Source organism: Kogia breviceps, chromosome 20 (genome assembly GCF_026419965.1).
Source record: "Kogia breviceps isolate mKogBre1 chromosome 20, mKogBre1 haplotype 1, whole genome shotgun sequence".
NCBI lineage: Eukaryota > Metazoa > Chordata > Mammalia > Artiodactyla > Physeteridae > Kogia > Kogia breviceps.
Genome location: NC_081329.1, coordinates 9,447,497 through 9,465,586, shown reverse-complemented (window position 1 = coordinate 9,465,586; position 18,090 = coordinate 9,447,497). Strand labels below are relative to the sequence as shown.

The window sequence follows — 18,090 nt, the reverse complement described above, 5'->3', positions numbered from 1 at the left end:
GGCTGCACCATCCTGCGTCCCCACCAGCGATGAACGAGAGTTCCCATTGCTCCACGCCCTCGCCAGCACTTGGTGTTGTCACTTGTCTGGATTTTGGCCGTTCCAATAAGTGTATCAGACACTGTAGGTTTTTTAAATCTCCTCTGACAGTTCTGCTGTGCAGCTAGGGTTTTGTATCTTTGAATTAGATAATCTCCAGGTTCCTCTTACCTAAAAAGTCCTGTGCTTTTCTGGTTTCTAGCTGTTTTGTGAATTCTTTAGATTACTTAGCTGCATCTAAGTTTTTAGAAATGAATTTAATTTTGGTCTAGAATTTTTGATCTTGGGGAAGTTGTGCTTTTTCAGATTTCTAGTGAGAAAGGGAGAAAGTCAGGAAGTTACTAAGTCTCCTTTCGTTTTTCCTATCGAGTGTCGGTTCTTAGTCATTCATAGCTGCTTTTCTTTGTTTCTGACTTGGATATGTTATAGATTAAGAAATTGAAATATGTATTTCTTCTCTGCCATCTAGGTGTTCAAATGACACCTCGGCTTTTTGAAGTTAGACTTCAAAATTTTTGAAAATCTCAAATATCGACGAACACCACATTCCTCTTGTGGGAAGGATATTTTCTTGGGTTTGTTAAAACTCCACTTTACTCATTGCTGGGCAGAAGGGAGACGTGGAACTGAGGTGTCTGCCCAAGGCGTTGCTTTGACAGCCAACTTTATACTGTGCTGTGATGTTATATCCTGCTTCCGTGTTAAGCTAGCACATTCTGTCTTCCTTTAAGACCACAGGTCCTGTCTTGAAGAGGAACAGAACTTGTTCATCGACGTGGACTGCAGGCACCCGGAAGCCGTCCTCACCCCGATGCCCGAAGGCTTGTCTCAGCAGCAGGTAGGGTGCGCAGGGCGGATACCCCCGTGCTTATACCAGGACGGCTGTGCTGGCTGGGAATTACCTGCTGGCACAGACTCTCAGCCATTCCATCCACCTGGGCTCGTCCACTGGCCCCTCCTGGTCCAGCAAGGAAGGGGTTATCCCAGCAGTGGGCCTAAATATTTTGAGTATCAGCCCCAGTGCAATTGTGAAAATGCGTGGGATGTCTGCATTCTTTGTGAGGGTCATTTATACTCATTCACACTGATGGGACGTCTCTGCGAAGGTACCAAATGTGACTGTGTAAAGTGTGTGTGTGTGTATGTGTGTGTACTTAGTGCCTGAGTCTGAGATTACAAGATAGATTTCCAGCAACTCACGATGTTAGCCTAATATCAATGAATTTCTTCATCTCTGAAAATACTGTAGGTAGCAGGGAAGATATTATTCCGTGGTTTCCATTTGATTATCTTTGGGTAAAAGGAAAGGAAAGCTTCAGAAACAAGGGCGTCAGAGACAAGGGTGTACCACAGAGTTGGGGGCATTGGGGGGGAGGGGTTGATGGTTTTGTCTGGGGGTGTGATTTGAGTTTTTCCCGCGTGGGCAGCCTGATGCAGGTCATGGAGACTGAGAGAGATGACAGATGTTGTAAATAGATGATGTGGGTAGATAGACGTAGGTGGGAGATAGGTACACAGAGTGGTTGATAGATGCATGCATCATACACACGACACGTGTGCACAGATGTGGCGTGCAGACAGAACCACATAAAAATCCTCTGTGGTAAGTTCAGCGTCTAGTAAGAAAGATGACAAGCTGCGTTGGAAAGGCTGCCAAGGGGCTGTTAGCCATAAGTCAGGCTAACCTGCTGCCGTGCAGACGCACGTGGCCGCCGGGCGTCCCGGCCAGGCTGAGACTTGGAGACGGCAGGGGCATGCGGGTCGGCCAGGGGACGAGGGACAAGGGAGTTTTGAGCCCGCAGGGTCTCAACAGACACACACAAACACACCTGCCAGTCAGTTTTGTCCCCCAGAGGGCCGGGTGGTGACAGCGAGGACGGGTCCCTGGTGCAGAAAGGGCACCACTGTAGGCACCCCACCCCACCCCGGCCTAGTTCCCACCCCGGGCCCCGCACTGCGGCAGGGGAGACTCGGGCCAGGCTGCTCACTTGTTCCGCGAGCGCCGTCCTTCTTCCCTTGAGACGGGGACATGGCATCTGTGGTGTCTTCCCCGTGACCCGACCAGACAGTGACGCGACGCGCGTGGCGGCCCTCGGCTGAACGCGCCGCGCCAGGGTCACGACGGCGGAGAGGAGGCTTGTGTTTTGGTTTCTGCGCTGCTCCCCGCAGGCTTCCTTCTTTCCCCCGACTCACAGAGGTTGCTTTCCCCACTGGTTACTGCTTGTTCTCCGGGGAGTTTTCCATTAAAAGGTTAAACCCGGATGTCAGCGCTCTTTGAATTTTTTTCTTCCACAGTTGAAATAAAGTAACATAACTCAGGAAGAATGCTGCATATGAAGCGTTCTTTACATGCCCTGTTTGGTGGGAGGAAAGCCTTTATTTCCTGGGTTGTCATTTACTTGAAAGGTAGCACTGAAGCTGAAGGATGGGGCCAGCATCCTCTGCCCTCCGGCCTCTGATCCTGGGTCCAGGCACAGGGAGGGGCTGCTGTCCTCCTCCTCCTTGTCTCCGCCCCTCCCCTCCCCTTTACCCCTCCCCTCCCCCTCACCTTTACCCGCCTCCTCCTCTCCCCCCCCACATTTACCCTTCCTCCACCTCCTCCTCCTCTCCCCCTCCCCCTTTTACCCCCTCCATCTCCTCCTCTACCCCTCCTCCACCCCTCCTCCTCTCCCTCCCCTCCCCCTCACATTTACCCCCTCCTCCACCTTCTCCTCCTCTCTCCCCTCCCCCTCTCCCCCTCCCCCCTTTACCCCCTCCTTCTCCTCCTCCTCTTCCCCCTCCCCCTCCCTGCCCTCCCCCTCCCCTTTGCCCCCCCCCCCCCATCCTTCTCCGTTGCTCTAATCACCTCCTGGCCCAGGCACATCTCCCGCGGGTCCCCGTGGCCTCGTAGGAAAGCTGGTCCAGGGCTGAGGTCTCCCTGCTGCCTCGGGGTCTGGGTCCCGGGAAGCCTGAGGCCTGGGGACCTGCGTTGGCTGTGCTGTTCACACACTGAGTTTAACTGAGGGGCTGACCCGACCTGCGGGAGCCTGGGTTCTGGGGGAGATTTGGGGTTTTATTTTGTATTTTTCAGTAATACCAATTCCAGGTCCTTTGACCTGATACATTAGTGTCACCTCAGGACTTAAAAAAACGTATTTAATTCCTAGGTTAGACCCCCACCCAAATCCTCAAATATCCTGACCCCAGAGTTGAGACTGTGTGGGAATCTGAATTTTGGGAGAAAGCTGGTACAAATTCGACCATCCGCAGTTTGGGGGTGTCTGGGTCGTGGGGTGCCACCCTCGTTTCAGAGGGAGGGGTCATCGCTGCGGCCGCGTGTGCTTGTGCTTTAATTCCGGGCTCATCTGCCCTTTACACACATCACTTTCTTCCTTAAATGTCCTTGAAGGTTGCTTTTTGCCTTCATTTTGTGAAGGAGCAGCCCTTTTGTAAGGAGAGGAGTCGCCCCCTTGTGGATGTGGGTGACTTGACAAGAGGCGCGCCCTCGGAGGACGTGCCTTCTGCCGCCAGGTGGCGTCGCGGTTCCTGGGATGGGGCTGCGGGGGGTGGGGTTAGGAGCAGCCGTGTCATTTCTATGCTCCACTTGCCATTTATTGGCAAAAACAACTTTGCAAACGGTGTGTAAACTGGACAAAAGTGCCCAGTGTCGTCATTGGCCTTAAACAGGCGTCTTACAGCCAGAAACTTGTGCTTGCGTGTCCTCTAGTCATGAAAACAAATCCCAAAGTGATGTTACTGTTCGAAATGCAGGCATTTCAGGTCTGGAGGAGTTTTTGCACCTGGAATTGACGTTGGTAATTTACTCTCTGCGTTCTTAGCCTTATAGGCTTCCAACGGCCTCAAAACAAAACAAAACTATACCTCCACCTTCCAAAAGTTTTTTTTTTTTTTAATAACTTGGGAGTAATGATTTTAGATGTGTTGGTAATAGCATTCTTTGAGTCAAGACTGGAAGGTTTTTTTTCTATGCTTAATGTATACATGAAATACCATGTAATTCCATGCTCGGCACATAAAATACAATTCGTTAATTCAGTTCATTATTGTTGGATGAGTGAATGAAATTGTTGTTAATGCTGTAATTTAATTGTGTTACTTTAGTTGTGGTTTATAATTTGAGGTTTACAAATAACAGAATTGTAGTGATGGGGAACCAATGTTTTGTGCCCGTAATGGTAGGTAGTTAATGCACTAATATATTTTAAGGCCTTGGGAGTTTTCATTTATGTACTGTCTTGAAAACAAAAAACTTTTTTGTCCACAAGCCTCAACAGAAGTCAGATTTATCTGCTCTGTTTTCTGAGGCAGGTTTTGACTGTTGTCTTTTCAAATTCTCAACAGGTCGTAAGAAGATATATTCTGGGTTCAGTTGTCGACAGTGAAAAGAGCTACGTGGATGCTCTTAAGAGGATTTTGGAGGTATCTAAATGCCACATTGTATAATGGATATGTTTCGTGAACCTATGAATTATAAAATTCTCAAATTGGCAAAATTCTTAAAAGAATCTGAGAATTGTGTCTGTGTATTGACATCAAAAGTCACGTGGTTTGTTTGGACACAAATGTAGTTGCACAGGTGAGTTTCTCCGCGTTCTGTCATGAACCCTGGGAAAAGCCTGGGCGGTCCTTGTGTGTTTCTGCCTCAGCAATACGAGAAGCCGCTGTCTGAGATGGAGCCCAAGATCCTGAGTGAGAGGAAGCTGAAGACGGTCTTCTACCGGGTCAAGGAGGTCCTGCAGTGCCACTGCATGTTCCAGATCGCGCTGGCTAGCCGCGTGGCCGAGTGGGACTCGGTGGAGATGATCGGAGACGTCTTCGTGGCCTCGGTAACCGAGCCGGCATGCCCAGAGGGTCTGCGGGGCTCCCCTGGGCTCAGGGCCCCTCCCTTCTCCCACGGATGCCTCAGGGTGGGTGTCCTGCCGGCCCGAGCCCAGCTGCACCCCACAGCGCCCCAGCCGACACTGTGGAGCTCCCCGCAGGGGCCGGTCTGAGGTCGGGAAGCTGAGCACACATGTGTACCCAGGGGAAAGACGTAGAGAGAAACGTCCAGAGGCTCCGGTGGAGCTGCCCCTGGAACGCTTCAGACTACACACCGTCAAGTCTGGGAGGCATCACAGGCAATTTGATGATGGTTTCGTCGCGGAGTCAGGGCCCTGCTTGTGAACGGCTTTGTGAGGTTGTCGGCTTTAAGCCCGCACAGGGTCTCACCCCTCCTGGGAACCGCCTTGTGGGAAGATACCCACCTGTGTCCCTCAGCCCTGTGCTCCCTGACCTGGTGTCCCGTTGTGCGGACGCAGCCTCCAGGCACCGCGGTGACACAGGACGCAAGGGGACACGAGCTGGTCCCACAGCTGCGCTGACCTTTCCCAGCAGGAGCCGCTGCAGCCCTGAGCTCCAGCGCTGGGTGGCTCCGAGCCGTTTATCTTTGGCCCATTTGTGAATCGCCCACACTGTGGACTGGCTAGTTTTCTATCTAGAGGTAGCAGAGAGGGATTCTGAAGTTGATTGAGGACAGCGCTGTCAAGGGACAAGAGCTTGAAAGATTTTTAAGTGTCTGTATACTTAGAGGAATGCTGTAATGTGATACGTGGAACCTTTTTTCTATGTATTCTGTGCGTGTGCTTCATGAGGTACGTAAAGTATGCTTTGAACAACGTGGAAAGAGAGTTCTTACTAAAATTAATTTGCACAATCCCCTTCAGTGATCTTTCTGAAAAACAAAAAAGAGATATTGGACATTTCCTTTTTTATTGCATTTCTGCCTATTTTATATATTAGTTTCCACTCTTAGTCTATCCTTCTTAAAATGTTTACCTTGGGAACATTTTTTTAATGTGGAAGAAAATCTTTTTAAAAAATATATAATTTAGATGAAAGCATTTCTTCTCTAAGTGGCCACACATCTACTTACGGGAATCGCTGTCCGTCCTCAAGAATGTGTGGGATCTTAGAATAATAAAAGGGAGTGAGGCCAATGTCTCTGCCTCGGGAAACCTTTGCGCTTCTGGGAAAAGAGGGCAGTGGACCTATGTGGCGTTGCCCCTCGGCCTGGGGAAACAGGTGCGGTCAGCTGTCCTCCCCTGAGCATCTCCAGGGGATGCTTAGGTCAGGATGCTGGGACCTCCACATGCAGAGGTGCAGGACATTCTGTCCTGGAGGTGAAATCCAAAAAGTGCCCGTCAGCAGGAATTTAAAGGAGGGTTTCTGTAAACACCGTCTTTATACGACTGGAGTCGGGAACATTTCTTCACTGAAACCCAAACTGCCACAGTTTTGAGCAGGGCAGCTTTACAGAGCATTGGCAAATAAGATCAGCCAGCCACTGAAAAATTCCTAGCAAGTCTGCTTAAAGAAAACAATGATCACACACAGTCATAATGAAGTTTATCCTATGAAAACATCACAGTGACCGAGAGGTTATCGTTAGCACAGCTTCCACCCTTTTATTGTAAGCTTGGAGAGGAAGCAGTTGGTCTCTGCACTATTTACATTTCTCAATTTCCTCTTGTATTTCAGTTTTCTAAGTCCATGGTGCTGGATGCTTACAGTGAATATGTGAATAATTTTAGCACAGCTGTGGCAGTCCTTAAGAAAACGTGTGCTACAAAACCTGCTTTTCTTGAATTTTTAAAGGTAGGCACTTTAAAAATTTTTTGTGTGTTTTATCACCCTCTGGTAACAGGTTTGATGTCAAAATACTCTGTAGTGAAATTTCACCAAACCTTCCCTCTAAATGTCTAATGTTATTTATTGTAAAGGTTTTGGCACCAACAGGACCCTAGGTGTTGGATCAATGCTGGAAAGGATGATGAAGTTTTTAGTGACAACATAGCTCTTTGAAAATAACCTTCACTTGCACACCCTTAGACATATGTGGATAGACGGGAGGGGTCAGAAAGTGGAGATCAGACCCCAAACCAAGCGGCCACCTGTTGCTCAGCACAGGGTTAGAGTAACAGAAGGGGGCTTTGGAGTCGGTCGGGGGCTCCCCGGCTTCTTTGGGTCAGGCAGTGAGCAGACCCCCTAAAGATGAGCCCCCGCGGTGGGTAGGGGGGCTGCATGGTCCGTTCCTCCTCTGACGTCGGGTGGGGGGCTCCCCATCCTCCCGGGGAGGGCAGCTGCGGAGAGTCCCTGGTGGGTGTTGATGGGTGACATTGAATCAGCGGCATCCCCGTCAAAAGACGCACGCCCGTCACAGGCTGGGACGTAAACGTGCCCGGAGGGCTCGCCGCCGCCCGTGGAACCAGGATAAAGTTCCCCTTCACCTACTGAGTCCCCGGGGCCGGGGTCTCATCTGCCTGAGGCTCCAGTTTGCATCATGACCTGGAACCAAAGCCTGTTCCTGTTACTTGAACTGTGTTCTTGGGAGGTTCTGCCACCTGCACAGTGAACCCTGGGGGGTATCCTCGCCCAGGGTGAGGGCTTATTTAGGCTGAGCTCTACCCCCCTCCCTCTCGTGTGATATGGTGGTTCCCACTGAGGCAGGACGGGGGTGGAGGTGGCCCGTCCTTAGATCGACCCCACTCTGGAAAGCTGCGGTCAGCGCTCTGGCCTTCCCCCGTCACAGCAGGAGAAAGGAAACACGGGACGATCTCAAGTGTACTTCTTCTGAGGAGTTTGTTGGGGTCCTGCCGGTGCCGACAGTACCTGGCAGGAGGCCACCGCAGCCCCACCGTCAGGCCGCCAGCCCCCGGCGGCCTGGGAAGGCAGGCCACCCAGTCCCCTGTCCTACCCCAGCTGCCTGGTGTCCACGAGGTCAAGCCGGGCTCTGGGCTCCGCACCACGTGGCCCCTCGGCTGGAGAGAGCTGGGGACTCCTCCCCAGTTTGTAAATGGTCAGCCTGGCGCGTACCCTCCTGCCAGAGAAGCCTTCCCTGCGGGGGGAGGGGGGCTCCTGGCCCTGGCCTCCCTCCCCGCTGGCCTCCCCTGGGAAGACTTGCCAGGACACGGACACGCCCCAGCCGCACCCCAAATCTCCACGGCAGAGCAAGGGATGAAGTGGGGAGGTCTGTCCCAGTGCAGGACAAGCCGTGGCAGCCGCAGGGACTGTGCCCCAGGTGCAGGGCAGGTGCCTTCAGGGGGCCCGTGCTACTCCAGCTTGGGATGCTGTCACTTTCTTCTTCTTCTTTCTTTCTTTTTTTTTTTTTTGTAGCTGCACTTTGTTGTGATTGTAGAGTCTTAAAAACTAGTTTGACTCTTAGGGTATTGAAATTGGCTCATAAATGGCTCTTAAAACATCAAATAAAAACATTGACGGTGTCAGTTCAGAAACCAGCCGGGGCTCGCTGCAGACCGGGTGCCGTCCGCGTGCGTTGGCGGTGCGTGAGGTGTAGAAGGTGTTTGGAGGCGGCCTCTCCGTGGAGAGGGGCGGGTGCGAGCTCTCCCGGGGGCTGCGTCCCGGCGCGAGCCGCGAGTGCCGGCCCTTTGTCACCCCGCAGCAGTGCCAGGAGTCCAGCCCTGACCGCGTCACGCTGCACAGCCTGATGATGAAACCCATCCAGAGGTTCCCGCAGTTCATCCTGCTTCTCCAGGTGAGGCCTCCCGCGCGATGCGGCCAGCGCTGCCGTCTCGCCGTCGTCCGTCCCTCTGCGTCCAAGCACCGCCTCGTGTGGACGGCAGGCTCTCAGCTGCCCCCGCTCCGGGGTCGCTTACAGGGCAGGGCCGGGGGCGGCGACGCCCCGGCCTGCAGCTGCGGGTCCCTCCGGTCCCCGCCCGTGCTGAGCTCCTCTCCTGGGCCCGTCGGGACCCCCTCTTCAGCACAGACTCTGGGGGTGGTGAGAGGGACTTGTTATGAACACCGGATGCCCCTCCCCCCAGGAAATTCCTAGGGCTTCAGGGGCCCCGGGCCAGGGACCTGAACTGGGGCAAAGCCGAGGGAGTTTTCATGAACCACACGCGCGTGCGCTGGGGGAGGCGGGCTGGTCACCAGGCAGGTAGACGCCAGATGTCCAGGGTCGGGCTCTGGGGTCAGGTGTGTGCCCAGAGGGGAGGGGCAGGCCCGGAAAGCTGCCGGCCGCCGACCGGCTGCTTGGGGGGCGGGAGCTGCGCCGAGAGGTTTCCCAGATACTCCGACCCTACGTCTTTTTAGACTAAGGATTCTCAGTTAGGTACGTGCGTTGATTTAAAGAGTAGAGCTGGCTTTGGGTGCAGATACAAAGCATCGTCGGATCAGGAAGGCCCTGCCCTGCCGTGTGACGTGCCGTCAGGTCCCCGAGGCCTGGGAGCCGCGCACCTTGCGGGCTCGGGGCTCACGCTCCTCAGATGAGCGTCAGGTGTTTGAATCGGTTATTTCCGAGGAGGCTCTGCGGTGGCCTCCGCCTCTTCTGGTTTCTCAGTGAACACTCAGCTCGTTTCTATAGTTAAATCAGGCGACTGGTTGGCTCGCCTGGTCATTAAAAGGGATGAAAGATGAACCGGGAAGTCATCGCCAGGGACAGGGAGGGTGCATCAAAGGCCTTGAGGCCTCGCTGGGCCCACCCGTCACACGGTTCCAGATTTTAAAAATTGGTTCTTGTAAGAAGTTTGCTCTTTCCTTTTATTTTTATTTTTACTTACCTCTGAATGTTTCAGTTTGCTGAGCAGGAAGAGATGAAAATCTTAAAGTCCGAATCCAGTTACGATAGACTCCAGGGTTTTGGTTTAAGCGCACGTCCTCGTGGACGGATGCGGCCGCTTGGCCTGGCCCTTCCTGGGTTCCTTAGAGCTTCCTGTACAGCTCGTCCCCTCCCCCGCCCCCGCCCCCCCTGGGCGCCAGCCCCCCACCCTCCAGGGCAGGAAACGGCCTTCACCCCCGGCCTGATGGCGGCACAGCACCCAGACGGCTGGTTCCAGGTTTGTGTGAACGCGGTTCCCGCGGGCGGGTGTTCAGTCCTTCCTGCTGTCTGAGCACAGGCAGTTCGAGGGGCTGTGAACGGACACAGCCAGGCGGAGCAGGGCTGGTTCCTGGGAGAACGCGGTCAGAGGGCCGGGGCCTGTACTTCTGTATTTCCGTACTTCAGAGGTACCTACAGGTCCGCGTGCAGGGACCCCGCTTTGCGGGCAAGACGCTCCTGGGAGTTGGTCCTGGAGAGGAGTCGGGTGGAAGATGGGGCAGGCGCTCCCCTGCCGCCGAGCTCCGAGCCCTGCTGCGGCCGCGTGCGCCGAGGGGGCGGGGAAGGGGTTTGGCGTGGAGGGACCCGCGCCTCTGACCCCCGGCCGCTCCCCTGCCTCTGCTTGTCTCACCACACCTGACCCTCCTTGGCTCTCGGCGCCTGTTACCTGTAGTTGCGATGACCTTGTAGCCGTCCCCCGGAGCTCGGGATCAGGCTGTGGTCCTGGCTTTGATGGGCCTGCCGGTTTCCACTGCGTGGGTCCCCGGGAGCCTTTGTCTTCATCCCGACTCCCGTGTTCTCCCCCGTGTTGTACCCCAATAAGTAACAGCCCGGCAGCCGCTGCGCACCCCCCTTTCCTCCGCTCCGCTGTCCGTCCACGTGCGGCGCTGGTTCTGCGGATGGTGCTGGGTTCCGGGCGGGCGCGGCCCAGCTGCCTTGCTGGTACCAGCGCTCCTGTGAAGATGATTCATTTTGCCTTGTCGGGTTTGGTGTGGTTCGCAGGGAAACGATCGCGTGGAATGCTGCGTGTTGTTCGTTCAAACGGGGAACGTGCGATTGTGAGGCGAGTTCTTTCCAGACCGAAGAGAACAGGAAGCTGAAAAAGACAGGGCTCTGCTGCTGAAGCTCCCGGGGGTGGGCGGGCCGAGTGGCCCGGGCAGGGAGGCCTCGGTCTTGCTCCCCTCCTCTGCGAAAGCCGGCGAGGCGACTGCACCCGGGGTGTAGACGTCCCCCTCGAAAGTTGACTCAGAGCCCGGAGTTGGCTCTCGCCACCCCCGCGGTGCCCTTGGTGCCCGTGCTGTGCTCCTGCAGGGCCTCCCCGCTCCGCCCGGACCGATGGCTCAGAGCGGGGCGCTCGGGACGCAGACCCGCCGGCGGGAAGGGGACTCTGGCCGTCTGTGGGTCCACTGGTGTGGCTCACGCTGAGAACAGCAGCCTGACCGTTACCGGAGAGCAGAGATTTCTGAGGTCCTGGCGAGCTCCCAGTAGGGATGGGTCCCTTCCTGGAAAACGGCGTCTTGTTCCCATCCATTCCCATCCCCGTTTAGTAAGGCAGTTTTGTTTTTGCAAAAGGAGCTTTGAATGTTCAGCCAAATTGTGACTCACTGAGTTTGTTACCCTTTCCCAGGGCTTTTACTTTATTCCCTAGAAGCAGCGGATGCCAGGGCCAGCCTCTGGCTGCCGGAGCCGCGGGGTGCTGTGGGCGGGGGTGCGTGGTGACCGCCCGCTGCTCCCAGCCCCGCATCCCACTCCCCTCTGCCTTGTTTCTCCTCGAGGACATGCTGAAGAACACGGCCCGAGGACACCCCGACCGGCTGCCCCTCCAGATGGCGCTGACAGAGCTGGAGACACTGGCAGAGAAATTAAACGAGAGGAGGAGGGACGCTGACCAGCGCTGCGAAATCAAACAAATAGCAAAAGCCATAAACGAGCGGTACCTGAACAAGGTTGAGAGTTTTCCACTCTGTGCTGAGGCCGTTCTGCTTCCTTCGTGCTAATGAGCCTTCGCTCTCCGAGCCACTTCTTGCTAACCTCCTGGAACCTCTCGGAGGGTCCCTCGGCCCAGGGTTCTCTACTGAGGGTCCGTGGGGAGCCTCGGGGTCGCGAACGCTGCCAAGTGTGCACAGAGCCTTCGTAGTCTGTGCATTTTCTCAGGAAAGGGGCTCGTAGATCGACGAGGTCCTCAAATGGACCCAGGACCCCAAAAATGTTAAGAGCCACTCTTTTAGCCGAATTTTACTTTCAAAATGCAGTGTTTCATCGTAGCCCTACTCGAAGCATAGATGTGCACATGCGTTCCTACTTTAGCCACGGTGCGTGGACTGGGCTGTATTTATCATGAAGGAGGGACGCAGAACACAGCATGAAAGCAGTTCCTCAGCAAAGCTGTACCTCAGCTTCATATTTACAAAGCCATTTTCCTGCCACCAGACTCCAGTTTCACGTAGGCTTTGCCGTTTTTATCTGAAGCTCTAGTCCACAGGAAGAGGTTAATGGATATGAGCTGTGTTAAATAATTTTCTTTTGTCAGCAGGGGTACTTTCCTACTGGATACTGACATCCAGTGATTTAACTACAGGAACTTTATTGTCATGTGTTTTAAGCTTAGGTTTTCCCTGATTCTCCGAAGGATTTGTACAGGAATTTTTATAAGCAGAAAATTCCCTTCACTGATATTCTCGAGGTGGCTCATGTTGTTTAAAATCCAGCTTCCCCACGGTACCCGGATGTCTGGGAGCCCCCGACGGTCCGAGGGCCCTCAGAGGTGACGCACTGCTTACCGTTGTGCCAGTGAGGATGCAGCCTCACCCCCGTGAGGCCGGCCGGCCAGTGTGGACGCCTGGGCCGAGGACTCTGGCTCTCCTGCTGGGCTGAACGGCTAAAATAAGTTCTGTATGACCTACGTCACTTTACTAATTAATATGAAGCCTCTTTCCAAAGAACCAAGAGTACTTTGTTTGGCTCAGAGAAGTAAAACATGGCAAACGGTGAGCAGTCAGGATGTTTTCTTCAGTACGCTGTCCTTGGGAAAAGTAAAATCACAGAATAATGACTTTCACTTACAGGCGTTCCCGGTTGATACGGTGTCCTAAGTAACAGAAGGGTTGGGGTGACCGTCTGTAAGGACTGGAGCGTGTATTCCTAGGAGTCACTGAAACAGAGAGAGTGACAGGTGAAAACCAGCGGAGCCCTCGTGGCTGCGTCAGCACCTCATAGCTAGAGAAACTGCTCACGTAGGAAGTTAGGTCCCAGCCACTGTGTAGATTCCTTAAAAAAAAAAGCCACTTTTTGAACTCTATACCGTACATGCACAAAGCGTGATTGGGAATATAGGGATAATGTGTACAGAAAAAAGAATCTATAAAACCTTGACGTTGTCCGCTCGTGTATTTTGCCAGGCTTCATTCTCACTGTTCTTCTTTTTCTCGGTGGTCTTGGAACGTCCAGCTTCTCAGCAGCGGGAGTCGCTACCTCGTCCGCTCCGACGACGTGATAGAAACCGTCTACAACGACCGGGGGGAGATCGTGAAAACCAAGGAGCGCCGGCTCTTCATGCTGAATGACGTGCTCATGTGCGCCACAGTCAGCACCCGGTAGGTCAGCGCCCGGCAGGCCAGCGTCCAGTAAATGCACGGCCCTGCAGGGAGCTCCGTGGTCACGGGCGCTCTGTGTCTCGGTGAGCGGATGCCCTCGCTTCCCCTTCACTCTGGACAGATGTGTATGCAGAGCTCAGCCTCTCGTCCTGTGACTTGCATGGGTCCAGGGAAGGGTCCCCGACTCACTGCGGGTGGAGCTGAGGGGTGCGTGGGTGGGTTTTCTCTATAAACGTCAGGCAGGTGTCAGAGCTGGAAACTGAACCGAACTCCGTTTCTAGCCGTCCTGAATCAGCTACGGTTCCTGTCCGTGTCATCGTTCAAGTCCTTTCTCATTAGCTGCTTCTCTATAAATATGTTTTTGATGGCTTTTCTTATAAAATTTGTGTATATTTGTACTCTGTGAAAACCCACTGTGGGACCGCGTGGTCAGTCCTGGTGAGAACGCCAGAAGCACTCAAGCCCGCCGTTCAGAGGCGTCTCTCTTGAGTCTCCAAGGGGTGAGGCGTCCGGTGACTGATTCCTGTGGCTGTGCCTGACATGAGGGTTTCTGCTCCTTGCAGCACCTCCCACGACAGCGGTGCCCTGACGTCGACCGGCCAGAGGTATTTGTTGAAGTGGAGCGTCCCTCTCGGGCACGTGGAAGTGATAGAATACGGCGGCAGCGAGGGCGCGGGGGAGAACGGCAGGGGTCCCGTGGTGCCCGCGCCCGAGAGCCTGGCAGTGGTGGCCAGCACCAAGCCAAGTGAGTGACACGTCGCAGACGCGCTTGCAGGTCTGGGGCCGCCGTAGCTCTGATGTAAGCTGCTCGGTCCGCAGCCCCTCACCGTGTCAGGAGACCTGGTTAAGACGGTAAATCTGTCAGGTGACACGGCCCTAGAGCCTGTGCTTAACGTCGGCTGGCGCACGTGGACACACGTGCCAGCCGGAGGCTCCTCTCTCAGCCTGTCCCCGTCGGGGTCCGGGGGCGGTGGCCCTGCCCTTGGGATGCATTCCGTCCTCCTGGTTCGCGTCCTGTCCTGCGCTTCCCGCCAGCAGCTGCGGCGGGGGCCTGCCCTCTCCGGAGGGTGCGTTGAGTGGATGCAGAGAATGTCCCAGAGACCGTGGGCCTGGGTGGTGGTCTCAGCTCTGCCGTCCCTTCCCCTTCAGTCCCCACGGAGGTGGTGCCCGCCTGTGCCTCTCATAGAGAATCGGGGGAAGAGGGTCCCAGCACTTGCTCGACAGTCTTGTAATACAGATATGGTGACTAAACGGTCTGAAGAGTCTAGATTTTGAACGTGGTGTCCTAATCATTACTTTCTTCTTCTGTTTTCTTTTTGTTTTGCTTTGGTTTTGTCCACGTAAACCCTGGCTAAATTTTACTCACTCACTGGCCTTGGCCCCTGAATTGTGGAGCACTTAGAGTACAGTGAATGGGAACTTTCCATAAATCGTTTCATATATAAAGTGAGCCTTAATATTTAAATTTATAATATTAAAAATAGGTGTGTTCAATAACCTTTTAGACCGTGTTGTTTCTGACACGTTCAGAAGGAGGCTGCTTTTGAAAGCGAACATGCACGTTCATTTGGGTTTACAGGAACAGGTTGCAGTGACTGTTGGGTCCCATCCGATGTAGGGTCTCTTTTATTGTTTGTTCTTCTTCTTCACCTGATGTCAACAGTCTTGCGGTTTGGTGGTCTGCTTGGGATGCTAGTTCCTTGAGCATATGCTCCTAAACTCTTGCATTGCTGATGAAAAAAAAAATCATGCTCCTGTTTAAATAACGTGCATAGCGTCTCAACTAACCATCAAAATACCAAACTGTATCACAGATTTTTGTAAGGAAGCCCCAGCTGAGGAGTGATTTTTGGGAGGGGGACAGAGTGGGAAAGGGCAGGGGGGAGAAGCGGTCTCCCAGTTGACTTGATTCATTAAAATTTTACTTAGTAAGAGCAACGTGAAGATTTTGTGTGTTTAATGTTCTTAAAAGTCCCTTTAAATTACTTGGAAGTATAGCAAATCCTATTTATGTCTTGGTTTTGTGAACAAAAATAACGCCTAAATAAGCAATCCCAAGATGGGTTTGTGATCAAGATTGCCTCATTGCGTTCAGATCTCCAAGGATGCCTTCGATCCATGAAACAGGCTGTGTTACAGGGAACGCTGTGTTCTCACGTTCAGCTTCTGATTTATGGTTCATACTGAGCCAGCGTAGAATAAGATTCAAGTCAGCAGTATTCAAAAGCAGAAAGCAGGATGACTTAATTTGTAAAATGTTACACGCAAGAAAGAACCTGGGCTAAGTTTACTGCCGCGTTTGAGCCCTAGATGTTCTCGCGAGCTCCTGTCAGCTGTGGCAAAGGCAGATGTGTTGTCCTCCTTGTCTGTCAGAAGAAAGTGTCTCACTCTGTAGAGTAAATCTTTTCCTTCGTTCTGAGTTTAAGGAGAACTTTCCCTCCAGGTTATCTAGCTTCTCACTCTGGCTTTACAACAGGTGATACTGCTAAGTCCTTAAAGGCAGGACCGAGACCACTGAGTGGTCCCCAGATAGGCCTCAAGACCTGAGTGTAAAACAGTTATACTCAAATAAAGATGTTTAAAAAAAAAAAAAAAAAAGACCTGAGAAGTTGCTGTAGAATCTGGGGCCTTTGATCCGTCTCCATCCAAGGATCCTCTTACTCATATGGTTTCCATGACATGTGTGGTCGGACGCCAGGAGAACAAAGGCTAAGGTCAGAGAAGGAAAACAAAACAGGTGCTGATAACGCAGTAAAACACCTGTCTCTTGGAACAAAGGAGAGCAGCGTGAAGGTGATTGTTAATGTTTAGGCAATGCCGGCTTCTTGAGGAGAAAGACTTAAGGTGCCCATTCGTCCCTTAACAGGTCTGTATCATCAGCAGATTGTGACAGTGGGGGTTTGACCGGCTGGTGTCTTGGCGCAGGTATCCAGGTGGGGAGACTCCCGGGGAGGACATGTTCTCGGTCCAGGTGTCCTGGGGAGGGCGCGTTGCAGACCCGGCGCCCATCCTGGTGTTCATGTTGTCAAGAACTCTTGTAATAGTCCTAGTTACATGTTGCTTCTTTTTACCTTTTTATTTTATTTTGGAGTATAGTTGATTAACAGTCTAATGTTGTGTTAGTTTCAGGTGTACAGCAAAGTGATACAGTTATACATAACCATATATCTATCCTTTCTCAAGTTCTTTTCCCTGTAAGATTTAACCTTACAGGTTATTACAAAATATTGAGTATAGTTCCCTGTGCTACACACAGTAGGTCCTTGTTGGTTATCTGTTTTAAATATAGTGATGTGTACATGTCAATCCCAGACTCCCTAACTATCCTTCCCCCCAATTCTTTCCCTCTGGTTGACCTAGAGATTGTCATACTGAGTGAAGTAAGTCAGAGAAAGACAGATATCATATGATATCACTTATATTTGGAATCCAAAAAAAAAAAAAAAAAGATACGAGTGAACACAATTCACCCATTTTAAGTGCAGGGTGTTACCAATCGAGGCGCCAAGTGGACAGACAGTGCGGGGGTGGGGGTGCGGGGGACAGGATGCTCTGGGTACCGAGTCTGGAGATCAGGGGCGATGCTGGCAGACGCAGTCGGCGCCGTGGGCACAGATGTTTGCCTGGGATCCTGGTTGAGTGTGTGCCTCTGTAGTTTCCTCATCCTTAAGGTGGGTTTAATTTTTAGCTCTGGGCTGTGAAAGGGGAGTGTGGAGTAGATGGTTTTCAAAATGCCTTCTAGATTTAAAAAAATGGTTTTTAACAAACTAAAGTTTGCTAATTCTGTATGTGTGGAAGACGGGACTCAAGCCCCGTCAGCTCAGTTAGAAGTCCTGTTCCCCGTCAATATTCACGTGACTGTTCTGCTGTTTGAACGACTCTGCTCTGACGCTCAGTGCTGCAAGACTGGGTCTCTTACTCAGCGGTGGAGACAGCGTGGGCCCTGCTGCGCGCCTTTGCTTTGCCCCCTCCGTGTCCTTGAGCTGTGACACGTGATGGCCTTAAACGTTTCCCGCTAGAGCAGGGCCCTGCAAGCTGGGCTCCCTGGGTTGGTTTAAGCTCCCAACCCCAGAACTGACTTTGCAAAATTCTGTGCTAATAGCGTCTTATTTTCACCCCGCTCCACGCTGTCTCAGGAGGTAGATTTATGAGAAAATAAATTTCCCTTTTGCCAGAAATAAGGTGACGCTGTAGAGTGTTTTCTTCATTTAGTTCCCACAAGTGGGCCCGAAAGCGCCCCCACTTTGCAAGGAATTGTGCCAGGTGGGTGCCGTGGAGGGTGTGAGGGGCCGTGGCCACAGTGCCGGCTTCACGGGGCCCTTGGGGGGATGAGCTGCCGGAACCTCAGAGAGTCACGTACACAAGAAGGCGAAACCTTCACCGCCCAGCAGCAAACGCTTCCCAGGGAGAGGTTCCTGAGACATTTCAACAGGCGAGAAGCAGCTAGATCTGGTTTAAAGGGAAGCACTTTTTCATGTGCCAATACTGATACATGCCATCTTGTAAAACTCTCGCCCATTGCTCTCCCCTTCGTTACTTAATCCTTAAAATGGGCAGTAAAAGCCAGACGCATAGCTGGACCTCTGTCGCAGAGTGAGACACACTGTAGGGGCACAGGAGCGGCTGGCCTGGGCTCCGGGGCGCTGAGCGGCTGGACCAGCGTCCAGCTGTGGAGCTTTCCTGTCGTGGGGCAGGGACACAGGCCAGGGAGAACCATGGTGGACATGGCACTGACGTGTGTGTCGGCGGTGGTCTGCCCCGTGCCCTCCCCACCCCCGCCGGCAGCCTGCAGGGGAACAGATGGCAGTTCCAGGGAGCCAGGCGCCCCTGTTTGGAAATGGGGCCCTTGTTTGCCATCAGGAGCTTTGC

At 53.1% G+C, this 18,090-nt stretch overlaps 1 protein-coding gene and 1 long non-coding RNA gene across 13 annotated transcripts in view; one reads left to right on the top strand and one right to left on the bottom strand.

Moving 5' to 3' along the window:
- ARHGEF10 (Rho guanine nucleotide exchange factor 10) overlaps window positions 1-18,090 on the top strand; it is a 92,047-nt gene that overhangs the window by 37,710 nt on the left and 36,247 nt on the right. For all 12 annotated transcript variants that reach the window (XR_010838438.1, XR_010838439.1, XR_010838440.1 and 9 more), the window contains 8 exons: window positions 771-877; window positions 4,381-4,458; window positions 4,686-4,865; window positions 6,556-6,672; window positions 8,477-8,569; window positions 11,404-11,574; window positions 13,076-13,221; window positions 13,785-13,966. Coding sequence is in view for 7 of the 12 variants with exons in the window: in XM_067022455.1 (XP_066878556.1) it covers window positions 771-877; window positions 4,381-4,458; window positions 4,686-4,865; window positions 6,556-6,672; window positions 8,477-8,569; window positions 11,404-11,574; window positions 13,076-13,221; window positions 13,785-13,966 (1,074 nt within the window). In the remaining 5 variants the exon portion in view is untranslated. The remainder of the gene's footprint in view (window positions 1-770; window positions 878-4,380; window positions 4,459-4,685; window positions 4,866-6,555; window positions 6,673-8,476; window positions 8,570-11,403; window positions 11,575-13,075; window positions 13,222-13,784; window positions 13,967-18,090) is intronic.
- LOC136793307 (uncharacterized) lies at window positions 6,770-9,760 on the bottom strand. The gene is made up of 2 exons (XR_010838442.1): window positions 9,594-9,760; window positions 6,770-9,423 (listed from the first exon to the last, which is right to left on the bottom strand). It is a non-coding gene; the product is annotated as an uncharacterized lncRNA (long non-coding RNA).